General features: G+C 36.1%; 1 protein-coding gene across 1 annotated transcript in view; it reads right to left on the bottom strand.

The window, feature by feature from the left end:
- Positions 1-201: 201 nt before the first annotated feature.
- Positions 202-17,340, bottom strand: part of LOC113019084 (uncharacterized) — a 36,965-nt gene continuing 19,826 nt past the window's right edge. The window contains exons 13-36 of the mRNA XM_080295689.1: positions 17,251-17,280; positions 16,767-16,805; positions 16,527-16,565; positions 14,287-14,442; positions 14,023-14,190; positions 13,034-13,063; positions 12,686-12,724; positions 12,446-12,484; positions 10,562-10,600; positions 10,109-10,258; positions 9,843-10,010; positions 9,441-9,706; positions 9,295-9,347; positions 7,577-7,698; positions 7,268-7,480; positions 5,867-6,070; positions 5,551-5,682; positions 5,254-5,432; positions 3,865-4,041; positions 2,407-3,780; positions 2,271-2,312; positions 1,672-1,722; positions 1,486-1,552; positions 202-1,168 (exon numbers count right to left, since the gene is read on the bottom strand). Of these exons, the coding sequence (XP_080151815.1) occupies positions 1,110-1,168; positions 1,486-1,552; positions 1,672-1,722; positions 2,271-2,312; positions 2,407-3,780; positions 3,865-4,041; positions 5,254-5,432; positions 5,551-5,682; positions 5,867-6,070; positions 7,268-7,480; positions 7,577-7,698; positions 9,295-9,347; positions 9,441-9,706; positions 9,843-10,010; positions 10,109-10,258; positions 10,562-10,600; positions 12,446-12,484; positions 12,686-12,724; positions 13,034-13,063; positions 14,023-14,190; positions 14,287-14,442; positions 16,527-16,565; positions 16,767-16,805; positions 17,251-17,280 (3,836 nt within the window). The 3' untranslated portion in view covers positions 202-1,109. The remainder of the gene's footprint in view (positions 1,169-1,485; positions 1,553-1,671; positions 1,723-2,270; positions 2,313-2,406; positions 3,781-3,864; positions 4,042-5,253; positions 5,433-5,550; positions 5,683-5,866; positions 6,071-7,267; positions 7,481-7,576; positions 7,699-9,294; positions 9,348-9,440; positions 9,707-9,842; positions 10,011-10,108; positions 10,259-10,561; positions 10,601-12,445; positions 12,485-12,685; positions 12,725-13,033; positions 13,064-14,022; positions 14,191-14,286; positions 14,443-16,526; positions 16,566-16,766; positions 16,806-17,250; positions 17,281-17,340) is intronic.

Raw genomic sequence — 17,340 nt, 5'->3', positions numbered from 1 at the left:
CTGGGATTTAGAGAAGGTCGTTATTCGTTACTTCGTGTGGTGGCTATCGCGGAGCTTCCACAGATTCAGTAACATTAGCAAGTGTTGGAGGCCAGCAGGTGGATGAGGGAAAGGGGAGGCAGGAGAGACCCGAGGCGGCCGCCGGTCCGAGTGTCAGGTGTTAAAGCATGGCAAAATTATGCAAGAATATACAACAATAAGTGCGCAAAAAAAGATAAAAGCATATTTAGTTTATTTTGAGAAGCCAGAAGAGAGTGACTATAACATGAAAGTGCTAGTTAGTATAACAATTTTTTGGTCAGGAAAGAAAAAAGGATTGGGTAAAAGTAAGATGTAAAAGTAAGAAATTATTATTATACAGCATAAAATATACAGAATTTAAAAAAATACCAGTGACTGGTGAGAATTAATGATATTATTAAAGCTAAATTAATTATTTTCATGAGATTAATTTTGGGATCATGCACTATAATACATTCAGATGGAATTAATACCGCAAGATTTAGAGACAGATTTCCTTCTACAACTAAGTGGTAGCCAAGCTTATAAAGTGGTTAACACCAAAACTTTCTTTAACAAAGGCTGTTTGGTATTTAAAATTAGCTTATAATGACTACATGTAGAAAATGTTAAATATTTTTTTAGCGACCAAGATTCGCTGATGCACTGATGTTGCAAGTGCAATGTTTAACTCATGTTTACATCAGAAATCAAATCTGCTCACTCTTTAGAATAAGTAAACTTAACACTTTTCTTCTAAAACAGTTCAAACATACATTCATAATGTATTAGTAACTACAAATATGTACTATTTGACATGTGATAATCATACATTCAAATCAAAATCAAAGATGAATAAAAAATTTAAAACGTTATAATTATGATTCCAACATTTATCACGCCATTCAAAAACTAGTGTAGCAATCACATATTTATTTATTTATTTATTTATTTATTTTTTTAAATCAAGCCAGATTCTTCTAGGATTCAATATTATGTAAGATATAAATAAAACCCATCAAAGTTTAATTTATTGCAAATAGGGAAAAAGGTAAGAGTGGGGCTGACTTCTTGTTGGTTATCTGAATCACCACAGATTTCTGCATAGATTACGTGTTGCTAGCTGAATGCACATCACTGGATGCACTGGAGGTCATGTTGTAGCCATCTAAAAAAACCAAACATACAAAAAAAAGCAAAACAAGAATAGAACAGTTATTCTGTGTTGTGTGAATTTGAAAAAAAAATACAACAGTAGGAACAGTACTACACCAGGAAGCTGTAGTTTCGGTGGCAGTTAAAATAATTGTATGAATAAAAATGTTTAAAAAATGACATTTTGTATCTGTTGATGCGCCACCCATCTAATTATTATTTTCCCAGTTGGACTGCCTGATCAAAGTACAAGCACACCTAAAAACACACAGTTTTCACTTCATTTTTATATGGAACCTTAATTGATTAATTTCCTTGATGGTTCTTTACCTCTTCCACGTCTCCAGTTCCTTAAAAATCGAAGTCCACTTGATGTTGAGTTTCCAGCACTTGTGCTCTAAAAAAACAAAATAAAAATAAATCATACAATATTAACAAGAAGCAAATTATCGGTGATTCATAAGAAAGGAAAAAAACAAGGAACATGAAGCCCATGACTAGGAAACCTGTTCTTACCCCTGTCCTACTTCTGGAGGATTGTGACCATGATGCTATTGCTGACCGGACCTGATAAATGAAATGTCAAATGTTAGATTACTAAAATGGAAGTCACATAAATTTGTTCTTAAAATTTAATTTATTCATGTGGCCAAGCCAAACACTACAAGCAAACCATCTTGTATTTTTGCACTTCTGTGAAGATGTTCATTGTGCTGTTTTGTGTGCTTGTGTGGAATGCGACCACATACACGTAACTGTTAGTTATTGAAGTGTGGGCCTGTCTCCTACTTTCATCCTCAAGTCTGAGTAGTCATTTGAATGGACTTACAGAGAAACCAAGAAGTCTCAAGAAATGTAAAGGCGGAAGTTTGACTTGACAAAGGACGATTTTAGTGTAATATTATTACAATTTATAGTCTTTTGTCAGTAAAGATCAGGAGACAAATACTACATTTCTTTCCAGTACACACTTGGTTGTTAAACCAAATTGATATCATTTACCTTTAATTTTTAAGTAATTCAGGAATAATCATATATTCATTCGTAAACATCATTCATATATAAATTATTATTTTTCCTTGAAATAACCTGCACTAAAATTGAGCTGTACGTACCTTACCGTCCAGCAGTGTTCCAAACACCAAAATAAAGAAGCCCTTTTTAAAAACAGAGTAACATGAGTTATCAAGGATTTAGTGATTAAAGATGCTACTATCATGGTATACAGATAGGGGAAAAATGAATTTGTACCTGTAGCGAATTGAAGAATGCAAATGCAATATGGATTCCTTCATTTCTTGGATCAGCCATAATTCCAGCTCCCAAACCCCAAGTTATGCCAAAAAATGGTGTGAGCACAGCCAAGCTTTTGGCAATAACCACTAAGACGTGCTTTTCCTCTGCTTGTGCAGCAGTTGTTCCAACCCTTCTCCTTATGATTTTGTACAAAACCACAACCAGGATAATGAGGTTTATCACCACTATTAAAAGTGCAGGAATCACAAATGCCAGCAGAGCTTTGGACTTATCCCAGTTGAGCCAGCATATGGTATTTTCTCGAATGTATCCGTTGTCAGGTGCAGTTGCAGCTATAGTTACTGTTGCAATGATGAGAGGAGCTCCGTAGCCTAGAAAAAATCCAATGGCCAGCATAGATGCTTTAGACAAACCCCCACCAAAAACATTAGTTGTACGGTAGAGCAGCAGCATAGCTGAGGCCAGCATCCAGAAGAACAGGGCTAGGTAGAAAAAATGGATAAAAAAGGTAGCTGCAGTGCATGCTGGGGGGTTTTTAACTTCTGCATCTGAAATGGCCGCTCCAATTATAAACCAAATGTTTGCAATCAGGAGGGAAACGGCGATGTTAACAATGGCAACATGACGCAAGTAAGAGGTTTCATTCTTTCTTATTTTTCTCCAAATGAGGCCTTCAATGATGAGACATATGACCAAGGATCCCATTGAAATGCCAACTCCAATGTAGGTTATAATGTCCAAATAGAGTTTCTTCGGACTGTTCGGTGACATGAGGATGGAGAATGAGGTCAGGTGGTTGCAGTTGCAGGTGACAGTTTCTGTTTCATTTATGTTTAACACTAACTTGCAGCCCTTGCCGTCCCATCCTCCCAGACCATCAAAGAGGCTGAAGTTCCAGAAGACACATTCAGGGTTTTTCAGTGTACCATTTAAAATATCATATGTGAAAGAGATATTATTGATTTGGCCAGTGGACTGAACAAGTACAACCCTGCCGTTTATGGACTTAAACGAGGAATTGGCCTCATCTCTTGCAGGTAGTACGTTATCTAACGAGTTAAATACTATCATAGTGATTGTTTTGTTATCTCCATTAGACTCTGGTATTTGTATTGTCACTGAAGAATTAAATTCAGCATTGAAAGTGTCTGTGAATGTAGTTCTGTTTAACTGAATAAAGCCTGTCATAATCTCAAAAGTTGCATTGACAAGACGAGATGTTATTTTTTCAAGGGAGTCCAAAAATGATGAGCTAACACTTTTAACATCAGTGTTGTTTGAGATGCTTTTGGTGTCATTGTTATTCAGAAAGTTCCATGTTTGCTTTGTTCCATTGATGGTGAGAACCCCTGCTGTTATCAAGACATTCTATAGTAAAGAGAAAAGAATGATTTTAGATTAAAAACATTAACTGTTCAGAATGTGAAAACGTCTGCAATCTAATCAACATACCTCCATTGAAACTCTGCTAACTGAGATATCGAGGGATGAAGATTTGTTGGCGACATTGCTGAATATTCTCACAATAGCTTTAATGTTGGGAGGAGATGTAATCACTTCTTCAGTAAAATTGACAGTGACGTTCTTGAGCTCTTCCAAAAATACTGGCAATGTAGCGGCAGTCAAGAACTGTGAGATTTGAACAGAGGAAAGAACAATGTTACATGTTAACTCCACTTAATAATTTTATATATTCTACTTATTTTACTTTCTTCTAGTTTTCCTGCAGGTTTAAGCATAAGTGATGCACTTGCTTTAAAATCACATGTGAGGCTTCTGATGCATTTTTCTCATTCCCTTTTGAAGGAGAACACTGGACCACACACACAGGACCACTGTGCATCAACAGTACAGATATTCATTCATTACATACAGCCAATATACTGATATATAATTATTATTACACATAATTATTTGCTAGTCTTGGTACCCGGGAATCAGTCTGCCAGGGCCTCTGCTCCCATTTGACGTGCGACACCCATTGCAGCTGACCCCCAATGGCACCTCCTACAGGACTGCGGGCCTACAGGAGGATGGGCCCATGTCCCTTTTGCAGGCTGTGTCTGGCACACTATGTGCAGAGGTGTCCAGTGACCATATGATTTTTCTATTTCATGGCTGAGTTTCTACTGTAGCCAGTCTCTTCCACAAAGTGAGAAAGATCAAAGAATTGACTGTGGACTTTAGGAGGACCATGATATCACCACAACATAAATACCTCAGAGAGAACACTGACAATAAAGTGGAGTGGGTTAAAAACACAACTGCACTTTACAGGAAGGGCCAGAGTTTTCTCTATTTTCTTTTAACATCTGTTGGATAATACTCTATGAATCTGTTGTGGGCAGTGCTTTCCTCTGTGATGTTGCATGGTGTACCCATTTTAGGTGGTGTTGGGGAGTAGGATGTTATCTAAGATAAGTTCAATACAGGACAATACCTCCCACCAACTCCATTACAGTTGCCAAATTAGGGTTTGGCTCAGACCATTACTACATCTGACCTCTGTATATTTTATACATATGTACACACACACACACACACACACACACACACACACACACACACACACACACACACACGCACACACACACACACACACTTAATGATGTGCATACATTATTATAGTTCCTATTCTTGTAATTCTCTTGTTTCTTGCATTTTGCACAAGACTGTTGCTTGAAGCTTGCACACAAGAATTTCACTCGCATGTGCTGTACCAGTGTACCAGTATATTGTGATGTGACAATAAAAGTAATTTGATTTGACTTGCATTGTGTTGCCTTAATTGAATCAATGATTCATTATCTGTTGTTGGAAACAACCAGAGAGCTAGGTTACCTGGGACTGGTCAAGCAGCTCCTGAACTGGCAACAGGATGCAGTTCTCTTCAACATCGTCAAATTTCCTATTTTCCTTACACACTGCAGTTATTTCTCCCACCTTGTTTGGTTCACAGGGCACTGCAGCTTTGTAACCTATATCTCCTTGGCCAAATGTGTCATCTGTACAGTAAGCACCTATGCAGAAAGAGAACAAATACATCATCAGTTTTAATATGTATTTTTCATTTTGTATGTATGAATGCATGTTCATGATCATACTTGTGAATATCTGAATGTATTAAGTAATACTCACTCTGTGAGGATAACTGTAGTGTTATTCTATTTGCATATGAAGGTTGGTTTTTTAACTGACAGATGACTGTCTTTTCCCCTTCTTGACAACCTTGAGGTGTAGGATAATTATAGGTAATGGAAGTACCAGTGCCTAAACAACAACAATAAAGGTAAGTTAAAAATATCCTAGAGAGTAGAACAATAGCAAGACCGAAAAGTTACAAAATAATATTAATTGCATTAAATATGCTTTTGTGAAAAATGCTGTGATATAAAATGTTTCTCAGTAACAGATTTGCCTTTTGTTGATTTTTGTGTTTTTGTGTCAGGCTTACCTGCTGCAGAAATGTCCCGAAACTGAACCTCATACCCATCATTCACACTGCACTCCAGAGCCACACTTCCTCCAGAACATTGCACATACTGTCTGATTGGTGAGACTGTGATTGTGGGTTTTGTTTTCAGACTGAATGATGTTGCAGATTTCTGACGAAAAAATGCTTTGTCATTTGTGCGCATCAGCCGACATTCATAAACTCCTGTAATTAAAAGTGAAAATTTCAAATTAAACCAACAAAAGAGGTATAAAATATTTGTAATAACAACAACAATAACATTTTTGGAATACTCCTGGTTTTCCGCCCTCATACACTGAAACTTTACTTTTTAGCAATCCAACCCTAATTTTTCTGGGAATAACCAACTGCGATTGTGTAAAAATATAGCTTAAATGCTTAAAAGCAGAACATATTACATTCTGTATTAAAATGAAAGGACTCTTTACAATGTATTGTGAGGGAAAAAAAACTGGACTGCACAGAACTAAAAAGTAGAATATCAGCTCATTAATAATAAAATAGTACAGTAAAAAAACAACAACCTAATACTCTGTTTGGCCACAAATTGTCATAAACTGCACACCCGTTATAATGTGCTTGCAAACCCAAGAGGGGAAACTGTTTGTCTGCCCCCAACCAATGGCGGTACTCTTTTGCATCACTAAACTATTATTTGAGAAGTGAGCCATAGAAACTGGGAAAAACTGTATATCAGAATATTAGTGTACCTATAAATGTCACGTCCCTTTGTTTAGATGCTATTGTGGTCCTTAAATCACTGGTTAAAATGCATATACTGCTCACATGAAGTGTAACAGCTCAGCAAAGGAAAACATTTTTTTGGCTTTTGTACCATATTTCTTTTGTAAGATCTGTGTTGTGGATTTTTTGGATGACATGTATACCTATACACTATATATCTATCTGCACTGAACATATATACTGTATACAGAGTTTTCCGCACCAGACATTTTGCTCTCATCAGAGTTTATTGCGGTGGTTCAGTAACATGGCAGAATTCTTCTGCACTGTATTTAAATGGTATATATATATATTAGCTTTTCTGTGAGAGACTTAGGCACAACCATTGGATACCTCTTCAATACATAAAATAATTGTGGTGATATATTTACTACACTAAGACAGACTGCACTATAATTATTTTTGGGTGAAACTTTCTCTGCAATTTGTTCTTTTCAAAAGCGGGTCAGACTGATTGATGCACTGACAATGCTTGCGTTGCACTGTAAGATGAATTTTACCCAGCCAATCAGAATTTTGCTGTTGCTCTGGCCTGAGTACTAAGAGAAAACTGTGATGCAGAACTTTAATTTAAATTTTAATTAAACAAATTCTATTAAAATGTATTCCTATTGAATGCAGCAACCCATTTCTTACCATCGTCAGCGCTAATAAACCTGGACACAGTTAAGGTTGATTTTCCATCCTTAAATGAAATTCTGTGTCCTCCATCTTCAGATATGAGCACCGTATTACGTCTCCACTCTGCTGCTGAGACAGTGCCAAAATCCCCTGGTGGAGGGCCACATGTTACAGTCACTGTTTCCTCATAAAATCCATCATTTGGCGAAAATGTCAGGGGACCCGAGGCTTTAAGGACAAAAATGTCGCACAATTATTAAACAACTATCTGTACCAACAGATATTCACAACATTTGAAAGCATAAATGTAAAAAACTACCTTACCCTCAAATATTACAGGATATAATTTTGCCAGGTTGTTAGATATTTTTAAATTTAGTGCCTGAAAGTCTGGTGTAATAGAAGAGGGACCACTGACTTCATATTGGGCAATGGTACTTCCACTCCTGCAACAGAGAACAGAATTCCTTTAAAAGAATGTAACCACAAAAGAGTTGCCAACTCTTAAGTTCTCACATGCTATGTGTTCACTCACACAGGCCAAACAAGTTTCATCTCAAATAACAAAAACATCAAATGCCTTTAGTTATGGCAAAAAAAATAAAATAAATAAATTACAGTAAATTGCAAATAATTAACAATTAATTTTTTCTCTACTGGGTAAAGGCTAAATGTCAGACTATTTCCAGATTATATGTTTTTAGAATGAGCAGTAGAGACAGTTTTACTGCATGTTGAGTTTTCCCTCAGTCACATTAATTTACAACTTAACAGATGGAAATGTTTACAGTAATGTCTTAATTGTGATGAAAGTAATGAACAGAATCATTGACAAAGCGCAGCCTTTGCAAAGTCCAGAACCCGCCAGGAATGAATTTGACATCTTGCCGGCAATGCAAACCAACCATTTGTTTGTGAGGCCAGATATCTTGCAACAATGGGTCCATATTCATGAGCCACAATGGCCAACAATGGGCCACAGAACACCCTGAGGACTGCAGTTAAAGGCCTTCTCTAGGTCCTGAAATGTTGAACATATAAATTCCTCACTCGACCTGCGAGCAGTCTTTATCCTTCAAGCTCAGATCCTGGCAGCTTGAGGGCCATGCACAGGATCTTTGCTGTTGCTAGGACTGCGCACTTCTGGATATAGTTGTCAGATGTTTTTCCTGGGATCTGCTGGACCCTTTTCCCCATTTTAGGAATCACTGCCCCGGGTGCTGTGATTACCACTGGGACCCATGTTGCGTTTAGATTCCACAACATTCTTATTTAAAGTAAGGCTCCATTTTAAAACAAAAGAAAATAATAAAATTTGAAAATTTTGTCCTTCAAATTAAGTGGCTAACCTCAGAAAAATTAAATGAATTGGGAAAGAATTTAAATTTCCCCTTTTGTGTTTCACATCCTGACTAAACAGTCTCAACCAGTTTTGCAGATAATAAATCTCATCTTAAGTCTTAATAACTATAGAGTAGCAGGGGCTCACTTTCTCCCCCCTCTTTTAATCAACTTCCCTACTAACTAAGCTCTCGCTTTTGCTGCCAGGATTTTAAACCTGGGCACATTCTCATTTGCCTATTTCAAGCCTGGACCGATATTTAGTTTTGATTAAGTTCACTGTGCAGAAAACTCACATTTGTGTGTGGTGCCACACATGGTTAAGATGGATAGGGTGACTTTACTCATAATGGAGGAAGTTATCTCAGGGTGCATTTGGAATAAAAAATGGCAGTTTCTAAGGCCCCAGGTATGTAAAGGTTGTTCTACTTCTTTACTCTTTTGTGTACTTCTTTCTTCAATTCAATTCATTCAGTGCCTTCAACACATCAGTTGTTCTTGGAGGTTGGTAACTAATCTCATAGGGTGGGGATGATGATATTCCCCCCATAACACTTTTGCATAACGTTTTTGCAAAGTCCGTTTCTGTGAACGGACTTTGCAAAAACAAGTGGAATGTTTCAATAACCATACCATAAAAGGAGTGAAGAAAAAACCTTGTTAGGAATTGTGTAGTAATAAAAAAAGACACTGTGAGTTACCGGAATTTAATTAATTTTGCTTGTATTCCTTGATTCAGTCCTTCTTCTCTGATCTGTTTGAGACAGTGGCAAAAACAGGGAATAAATATTAGTAGAAGGAGAAAAAGAGAAAACTAAATAACAAAGAAAAAAAGGCAAAGACTTACAGTGTTGCTAACAGTTTTGTGAAAGTCATTGGTTTCTTGATTGTATTCTTCCTTGAATTCAACATCCATAGTTATTTCAAATGTCTGTGTCATTGGTGTAGTTGTTGTGGTTGTTGTGGTTGTTGTTGTTGTTGTTGTTGTTGTTGTGTTTGGCATTGTTGTTGTTGTTATGTTTGGCATTGTTGTTGTTGTTGTTGGTGTTGGCATTGTTGTAGTTGTCACTGATGGTAATGTAGTTGTATTTGGTGTTATACATGGATTGAAAGCTGTGGAGAAAAAATTAAGATCCAAGAAAAAAGAAGGAAATTAACACCAGAGAATTCCAACAGAAATAAATGTATTAAAGATATATTTGAATACATCATATTCAGGTCACATAAAAATTATTTACTGAATTCTTACTTGAGATTGGTTCACAAATTTCTCCACCAGGAGGAAGCTTGTTGATGCACCCACAGGTTTCTGAGGTGACATTACTGCATGCACCATATTCGTCACACTTGTCACATGACCAAGCAAACTGGTCCTCACACTGACACTGCTGCCCTCCCGTAGAGACTGGAGAGCACCCTTTTCAAGACAGTTAAAAGAATGACAAAACAAAGCTCATTCATATAGCACTATATAAAAATAGCGCAAAAATCACATAAATAAGATCAAGTCCTTACATGTGGTGAAGTTCAAGTCTTTTACTGTTAAAAACTCAATTTGAGGAGAGATGACATTTTTCATAACGTCTCTGAGTACAACAGTGATATTTGGGGGCACATTGGTTGCTGAGATGTGCAATTCAACTGCTATATAGAAGACCACTGGTGCTGTGAAGGAGAAAATGAGTGAATGCATCACATGAACCTGTCACAATGATGGGACACAATAAAATGTTGACAACAAGCTCCCATATCAAAAAAAAAAAAAGCAATTTCCACATGGTCAAAATCCTGTTGGCAGCAATCTACAATTAAATTTACCCCAGCTCTCAGTTACATGAGTCACTTGGCAAACAGATTCATTTTTAGATAATTTAAATAGCTGAATTGTTACAACAAAAGAGATTCGATTTATTTAGATTTTACAATGCAAGTGATAATCTGGAGCATTGTACATTTCAAATATCATACCATTTGTTGATGTAGGTGTTGTTGTTGATGGTGTTGTGACTGTAAAAAAAGAAGAAAAAAAAAGCAGCAGTTCAGGTTTCAGCATACTTTTAAATATGTATATTTTTTCTTTTCCCACGCAGCCAGAGAATCTAACGTACATGCTGCAACACTACATATTATATCTTAAACCCAAGTGTTTGCTTTATGGACATGAAACAGAACACTTAAAATCTTTTCAATCAACATATGAGCAGACATGTTGACACACATATTTATTGACAGTTGAAGTGATTTGGTCTGATATTAACACTGTGTGAGCTTTGACACAAAAGCATTTTAAATTTATACAGTCCTGATCAAAATTTTAAGACCACTTTAAAAATGGCAAAAAATCATATTTTGCATGGTTGGGTCTTAACAATGTTCTTCAACGTGCAACAAGAAGAAATGGAAATGAGACAATTCATTTTTTGAGCATGCAATTTATTGAAAACAATGCTTACACTGAAACAGGCTGTTTAACAGCTGATCAAAAGAACAAAAATCAGAGTTTCAAACATGATCTCAGTAATGAGTAGCTCCACTGTTATTGTCGATCACTTCAAAAATTTATTGCAGAATCCTTGATGCAAGCATTTCCAGGAGGTGAGTGGAAACATTTCTCCAAGTGGTGAAGACAGCCGCTCAATGGACATCTACTGTCTGGAATTGTTGTCCATCTTTTAAACTTCCCTTGCCATCCATGCCCAAAGGTTCTCAATTGGAGGATCTAGATCAGGGGATCACGTAGGATGGTCCAAAAAAGACTGATGTTATTCTCCGGAAAGAAGTCCCTTGCCCTTGTGTACTGTAGCGTTGTCCAGTCGTTACCACACAGACAAGGGCCTCAGTCATCAGGGATGCTCTCTGCAACATCTGGACATAGCCAGGGGCTATGTTTGACACCCCTGCACCTCCTGAGGCTCCATTGTTCCACTGAAGAAAAAGAGCACCCCAGACTATTATGGTGTCACCACCACTGTGGTGCATAGAAAACATCTGAAGTGGCATCTGCTTGGATTTTTTCTCATCAGAGAATAAAACTTTCTTCCACCTTTCAATGTCCAGTGTTTGGTGCTCTCTTGCAAAGTCCAAACAGTCAGTTCTGTGGCGTTCCAGGACAAAAGGCCTTTGAAGATGTTTTTTTATATTTGAAGACCTTCAGTCTCAGATGCCATCTGATGGTTATGGGTTTGCAGTTGGTACCAGTAACGGCCTTAATTTGAGTCGCGGATCGTCCAGTGTCTTGAGGGACAGCCAATTGGATCCTGTGGCTCACTGCAGGAGAAATTGTTTGTTTCTTCCACTCAACTTTTTTGTTCCATAACCCTCAGAATCATTTAAGAAATTCCAAATGACTGTCCCACCTCAGCAGTGATGGTGCACTGCCAGAGACCCTGCTTATAGTGTTTAGCAACCCGAGCATGTTGAAAAAGGGAAACATTTTTTGCCTTTCCCATCAGAACTTAATGACAGTGTGACTACCTGACAGAAAATGACAGTGAATCCACATTTTTGCAAAGATCTGGCATTTTAAAGGCAAGTGGTCCTAAACTTTTCTTAAGTTGTAAAACAGCCTGTTTCAGTTTAAGCGTTGTTTTCAATAAATTCACGTTCAAAAAATGTTTTGTGTCACTTCCGTTTCTTCTTGTTGCGTGTTGAAGCCCTACCTGAAATCTTGTTAAGATCCATCCATGCAAAATGTGATTTTTTGAGATTTTTCAAGTGGTCCTAAACTTTTGATTGGGACTGTACATGAATATATAAAAAATTTAAAAAAACAAAAAAACAAAATCAAATAAAATGCAAGTGATGATCAGGCGCTCACAAAAACATTTATGCTTTACATTTCATACTTCATACCATATGTTGTAGTAGGCATTGTTATTACTGGTGTTGTGACTGTGAAAACAGAAAAAAGCAGCAGTTCAGATTTCAGCACACTTTTCTTATATTTCAAATTTCTCTTTTCTAAATGCAGCCATATAAACAGCTGTGTTGGTACAACAAAAGTGATTCACGTTTTAGATTTTACAGTGCAAGTGATAATCTGGAGCTCACATACATACATTCATTCTTCACTTTACATTTCAAACACCATACCGTTTGTTGCTGTAGTTTCTGGTGTTGATGGTGTTATGGCTATAAAACAGGAAAAAAGCAGCAGTTTAGATTTCAGCATACTTTTTTGTGTTGTAGATTAATATTTTTAAATGCAGCCACAGAATCTAATTTAAATTACCCTTGCAATGTACATATTATGTCTTTAATATCAAGTGTTTGCTTTAAGGACAGGAGTGCTGTGCTTACATATCATCACCATATAAGCCTTGGTGAAATTGTTGAAAGACTTTAGGTTAGTAAATACAGTGACTACAAATTTTTTAGTGATATTTACTGCAAAACAATACTTTAAAGAAGGAACAAGGAAAGCAAGAATTGTTCCCATACCTGGAGTTGTTGTTGGACATGGAGAAATATCTGTGGAGGAAATTCAGGGTTGCAATGTTTATTTTTTAGTATATGACAAAAATTATTAACAGCAAAGAAGACAAAAAAAACCACAAATGACAAAGACAAAAAAAAAAACAAATACAAGAACACACCGTTATTTTTAACAACAGAAAGTTTACACTGAAGTTTAATAGATGATTCTAAGTAACCGTAGCTATATATTGATGAGCACATCCTGGCCTGATACATTTAATAAGGTCGTTGGTGACAGCACTTTTCTGTAGCAACCGCGAGAAGATTTCAGTGCTTACTTGTGATTGGTTTACGAAACTCTCCATTAGAAGGACGGAAATATCATCGAATTTTATGTGAAGAATAACATGAAGATGTAATGAAGGGATTTTAGAGTTTAGAGTGGGCGAGTAGGGATAGATATAGATAGAATAATGTGGTGTGGCTTGACATTGGGTGAGTCTATTTAAGAAATTGGATGCATTCCACTTTGCAATAAGTGAAATTCACCACGGACCATGATGGACCTTTTGTGCATTTCCACAAAAGGTATTTAAGGTATTTATTTAATCAGCAACACTGCTCTTATCATCTTAATTCCCATAGAAGCAGTAATATTTTATTAACAGCAGCTTACTTGCGAATTTTAAGTAAGCTCAACAAATATAAGCAAACACAAATTTTGTCTGTGCAGTTTGGATCATGGAGTATCTTGCTATTGCAAATGTACCGTTTCTCTATTTTCTATGGAGAGTAAACAGGAACCTTAATATGCAATAAACAATATAGAGAAAAACATAAGATAGAGAGGACTGCAGAGAAGAAGTTGAAGCTGAAGTTTTGTTTTTTTGCCATACTGTAAAAAGAGTTTAAAAAACAAAACAGGATAATAATTATTTTTGGTCGGTTTGCAATACTGGGGGTGTCTGTGCTGCAGAGCAAAGAGTTAGAAACTGGTTGTGACAGAGGCTTACTTGCGATTGGTTCACAGAACTCTCCACCAGGAGGAAGCCCTTTGATGCATTCACAGGTTTGGGAGGTGACATTACTGCATGCACCGTATCGGCCACACTTCTCACATGACCAGGCAAACTGGTCCTCACATTGACACTGCAGTCCTCCAGTGGAGTTTGGATAGCACCCTGATAAACACATTTAAGACAATCACCAAACACAGCTCATAAATCATGCACCAGAGTATGAACACATTTAAATGTGACTGAGCACAAAATTCTTACATGTGGTGAAGTTCAAGTCTTCTATTATTAAAGACCCAGTGATGTTTTGGGGAAAGGACACATTTCTCACATAGCCTCTGAATAGATCAATGAAATTTGGGGGCAGACTGGATATTGGGAAGAGCAAGTTCAAGTCTATATTAAACTCCACTGGCTCTGTAGAGGGGACAAGAAGAAAATCATCACAAAACTCTTTCACAAATATGAGAAACAACATTTACATAAATTGTTTATGAACAAACACCCCATCTAAGATGTTTCTACTTCTTTTGAGATGCACAGGATCAGAAGAAGTACAGAAGTGAAGGGCCACACCTCTTAATTTTTTAATTCAGATTTTTTTCAGCTCCATTTTCACAGGTGTAAAAAACAAAACAAAAGAGCATCTAGCCATGCAGTCCACCTTTTTCAAACATTTATGAAAGGATGGATCATTCTAAAGAGCTCACTAACTCAATAACTACTGAGGTCCAAACCTCCTCTGGCATCAGCTTAAAGACATGAGTGTCCTTGGCTGGGCAGCTGCAGCTGCTCCAATCGAACATAAATTAGTTAATTTTAAAAAACAACATTGATTTTGATGCAAATGTTTATTATAATGATGAATAATATTCTAAATGTTATTCAAGAAGAAATTTAATAGTATTTACATATTGCATTTAAATAGTAGAAGCATTCATATAAATCTTGTTGAAATTGGAAATTATTTAAAAACATTAACTCATCGGTTTCAATTGACCTAGTAAACCTAGTCAGATTACCAAAGAAAGTATAACCCTTATTAACAAAATGGTTTTTCCAAATGCTCATTTTTCAATAACAAGTGGATTAATTTTAAGTGATGGAAGTTATCATATTCCTGTTTTTTGGATTATACATGATTCAGATGTCAAGTGTTCATTTAATGTGAGTGAACCACCTTAAAAATGAGTCACAAGAAAGAATTATGGCATTGAAGACTGATCAAATAAATGAAATTTAGAATGATGTATCCATATTGATGACCCATGTCAAGCATATAATGTATAATTAGGAAATGCTGGTTGAAAGAAAAAAATTTTTTAAACTATTTTTTAAAATAGTGAGAATGTCAGAGTATTGAATATTAAAAAGTCTTGAAGATATCAACAAATCTTTTGTAAGAATAAGTACAAAGTGGACAGCTCAGATTTACTTGCTTAATACTACTACTACTACTACTACTAATAATAATAATAATAATAATAATAATATAGTCCTGCTGCAGTTGATTTAAGAACTTGGTCCAGCAGCTCTACACCAAGTAGAGCTTGGTGAGTAATTTCCAAAATGCTCACTATTTTGCTAAAAGAGAGACTCTACTGACACACTAAAATAATAAGCTTATTTCTGCTAATATCCACAATCTAATTTGTTCAGTCACTACACAGAGTTCATGACAACAACTCATGGTTAAAACCTGGATCGAATGCTTAAAGGAACAAATGCTTTGACCACATCAGGTAGCAATTCCTAAAAAAACGTCAACTCTACAAGAACATCAGAGTTGATCCAGATCCACTTAAAATGATGGGCACAGCTGAAAACAAAAGACAGAGAAGATATGAAGGGGACAGAACACAGAATAGTTTTAGTGTCCGGCCATAGATAGGTAGCAGAATGGTAAACAACCCGACTACGTTAAACAAAAGAAACCTTTTTTGTCTTTGGCCATCGGAATTACAGTGTGACTACCTGACAGAAAATGACAATGAATCCAGCAGTAAAACAGCCCGTTTCAGTTTTTTTCAATAAATTGCATGCTCAAAAAATGATTTATCTTATTCCTATAAAGGAGTTCGAGTCTCCAGAGGGAAAATCCTGGGGTTCGAGTCCCCAGGCCTGTGTTTTTGTTTCTGTCCAGCGACCGCTCACTGTTTGTGTCCAGGCTTTATTAAATGAAAACATCCATTACACTCCCATTCTGTCTTGTTGCATTTTGAAGCTCCACTTGGAACCTTGTTAATATCCATCCATGCAAAATATGATTTTTTGACTTTTTGCAGGTGGTCTTAACCTTTTGATTGGGACTGCATATGAATATATAAAGTATTAACAGAGATTAAAGTTATTAACAAAATCACATAAATAGGGTGTAGTTGCAGATCATTTAAATACGGATGTCGTTACAACAACAGTCATGCAGTTTTTCAGAATTTAAAGTGCAAGTGATGATCAGGCGCTCACAAAAACATTTATGCTTTACATTTCATACTTCATACCATATGTTGTAGTAGGCATTGTTATTACTGGTGTTGTGACTGTGAAAACAGAAAAAAGCAGCAGTTCAGATTTCAGCACACTTTTCTTATATTTCAACCTTCTCTTTTCTAAATGCAGCCATATAAACAGCTGTGTTGGTACAACAAAAGTGATTCGTGTTTTAGATTTTACAGTGCAAGTGATAATCTGGAGCTCACATACATACATTCATTCTTCACTTTACATTTCAAACACCATACCGTTTGTTGCTGTAGTTTCTGGTGTTGATGGTGTTATGGCTATAAAACAGGGAAAAAAGCAGCAGTTTAGATTTCAGCATACTTTTTTGTGTTGTAGATTAATATTTTTAAATGCAGCCACAGAATCTAATTTAAATTATCCTTGCAACGTACATATTATGTCTTTAATATCAAGTGTTTGCTTTAAGGACAGGAAGCAGAACACAACAAGTGCTGTGGTTATATATTATCACCACATAAGCTTTGGTGATATTTATATTTGACTATATAAATTATTAACAATTAGTGTTAATTAATTTATAATAATGTATAATTATAAGTAATTATTTATAATAAATAATTTGTGTTAATTAATTATTAACACAAATGACATTGTTGAAAGACTTTAGGTTAGTAAATACAGTGACTGCAAATTTTGTAAAGATATTTACTGCAAAACAATACTTTAAAGAAGGAACAAGGAAAGCAAGAATTGTTCACATACCTGGAGTTGTTGTTGGACATGGAGAAATATCTGTGGAGGAAATTCAGGGTTTGAAAATGTTTATTTTTTAGTATATGACAAAAATGATTA

This window comes from Astatotilapia calliptera, chromosome 3 (genome assembly GCF_964374335.1).
Source record: "Astatotilapia calliptera chromosome 3, fAstCal68.1, whole genome shotgun sequence".
In the NCBI taxonomy this organism is placed as follows: Eukaryota; Metazoa; Chordata; class Actinopteri; order Cichliformes; family Cichlidae; genus Astatotilapia; species Astatotilapia calliptera.
This window is presented reverse-complemented; position numbering and strand designations above follow the sequence as displayed.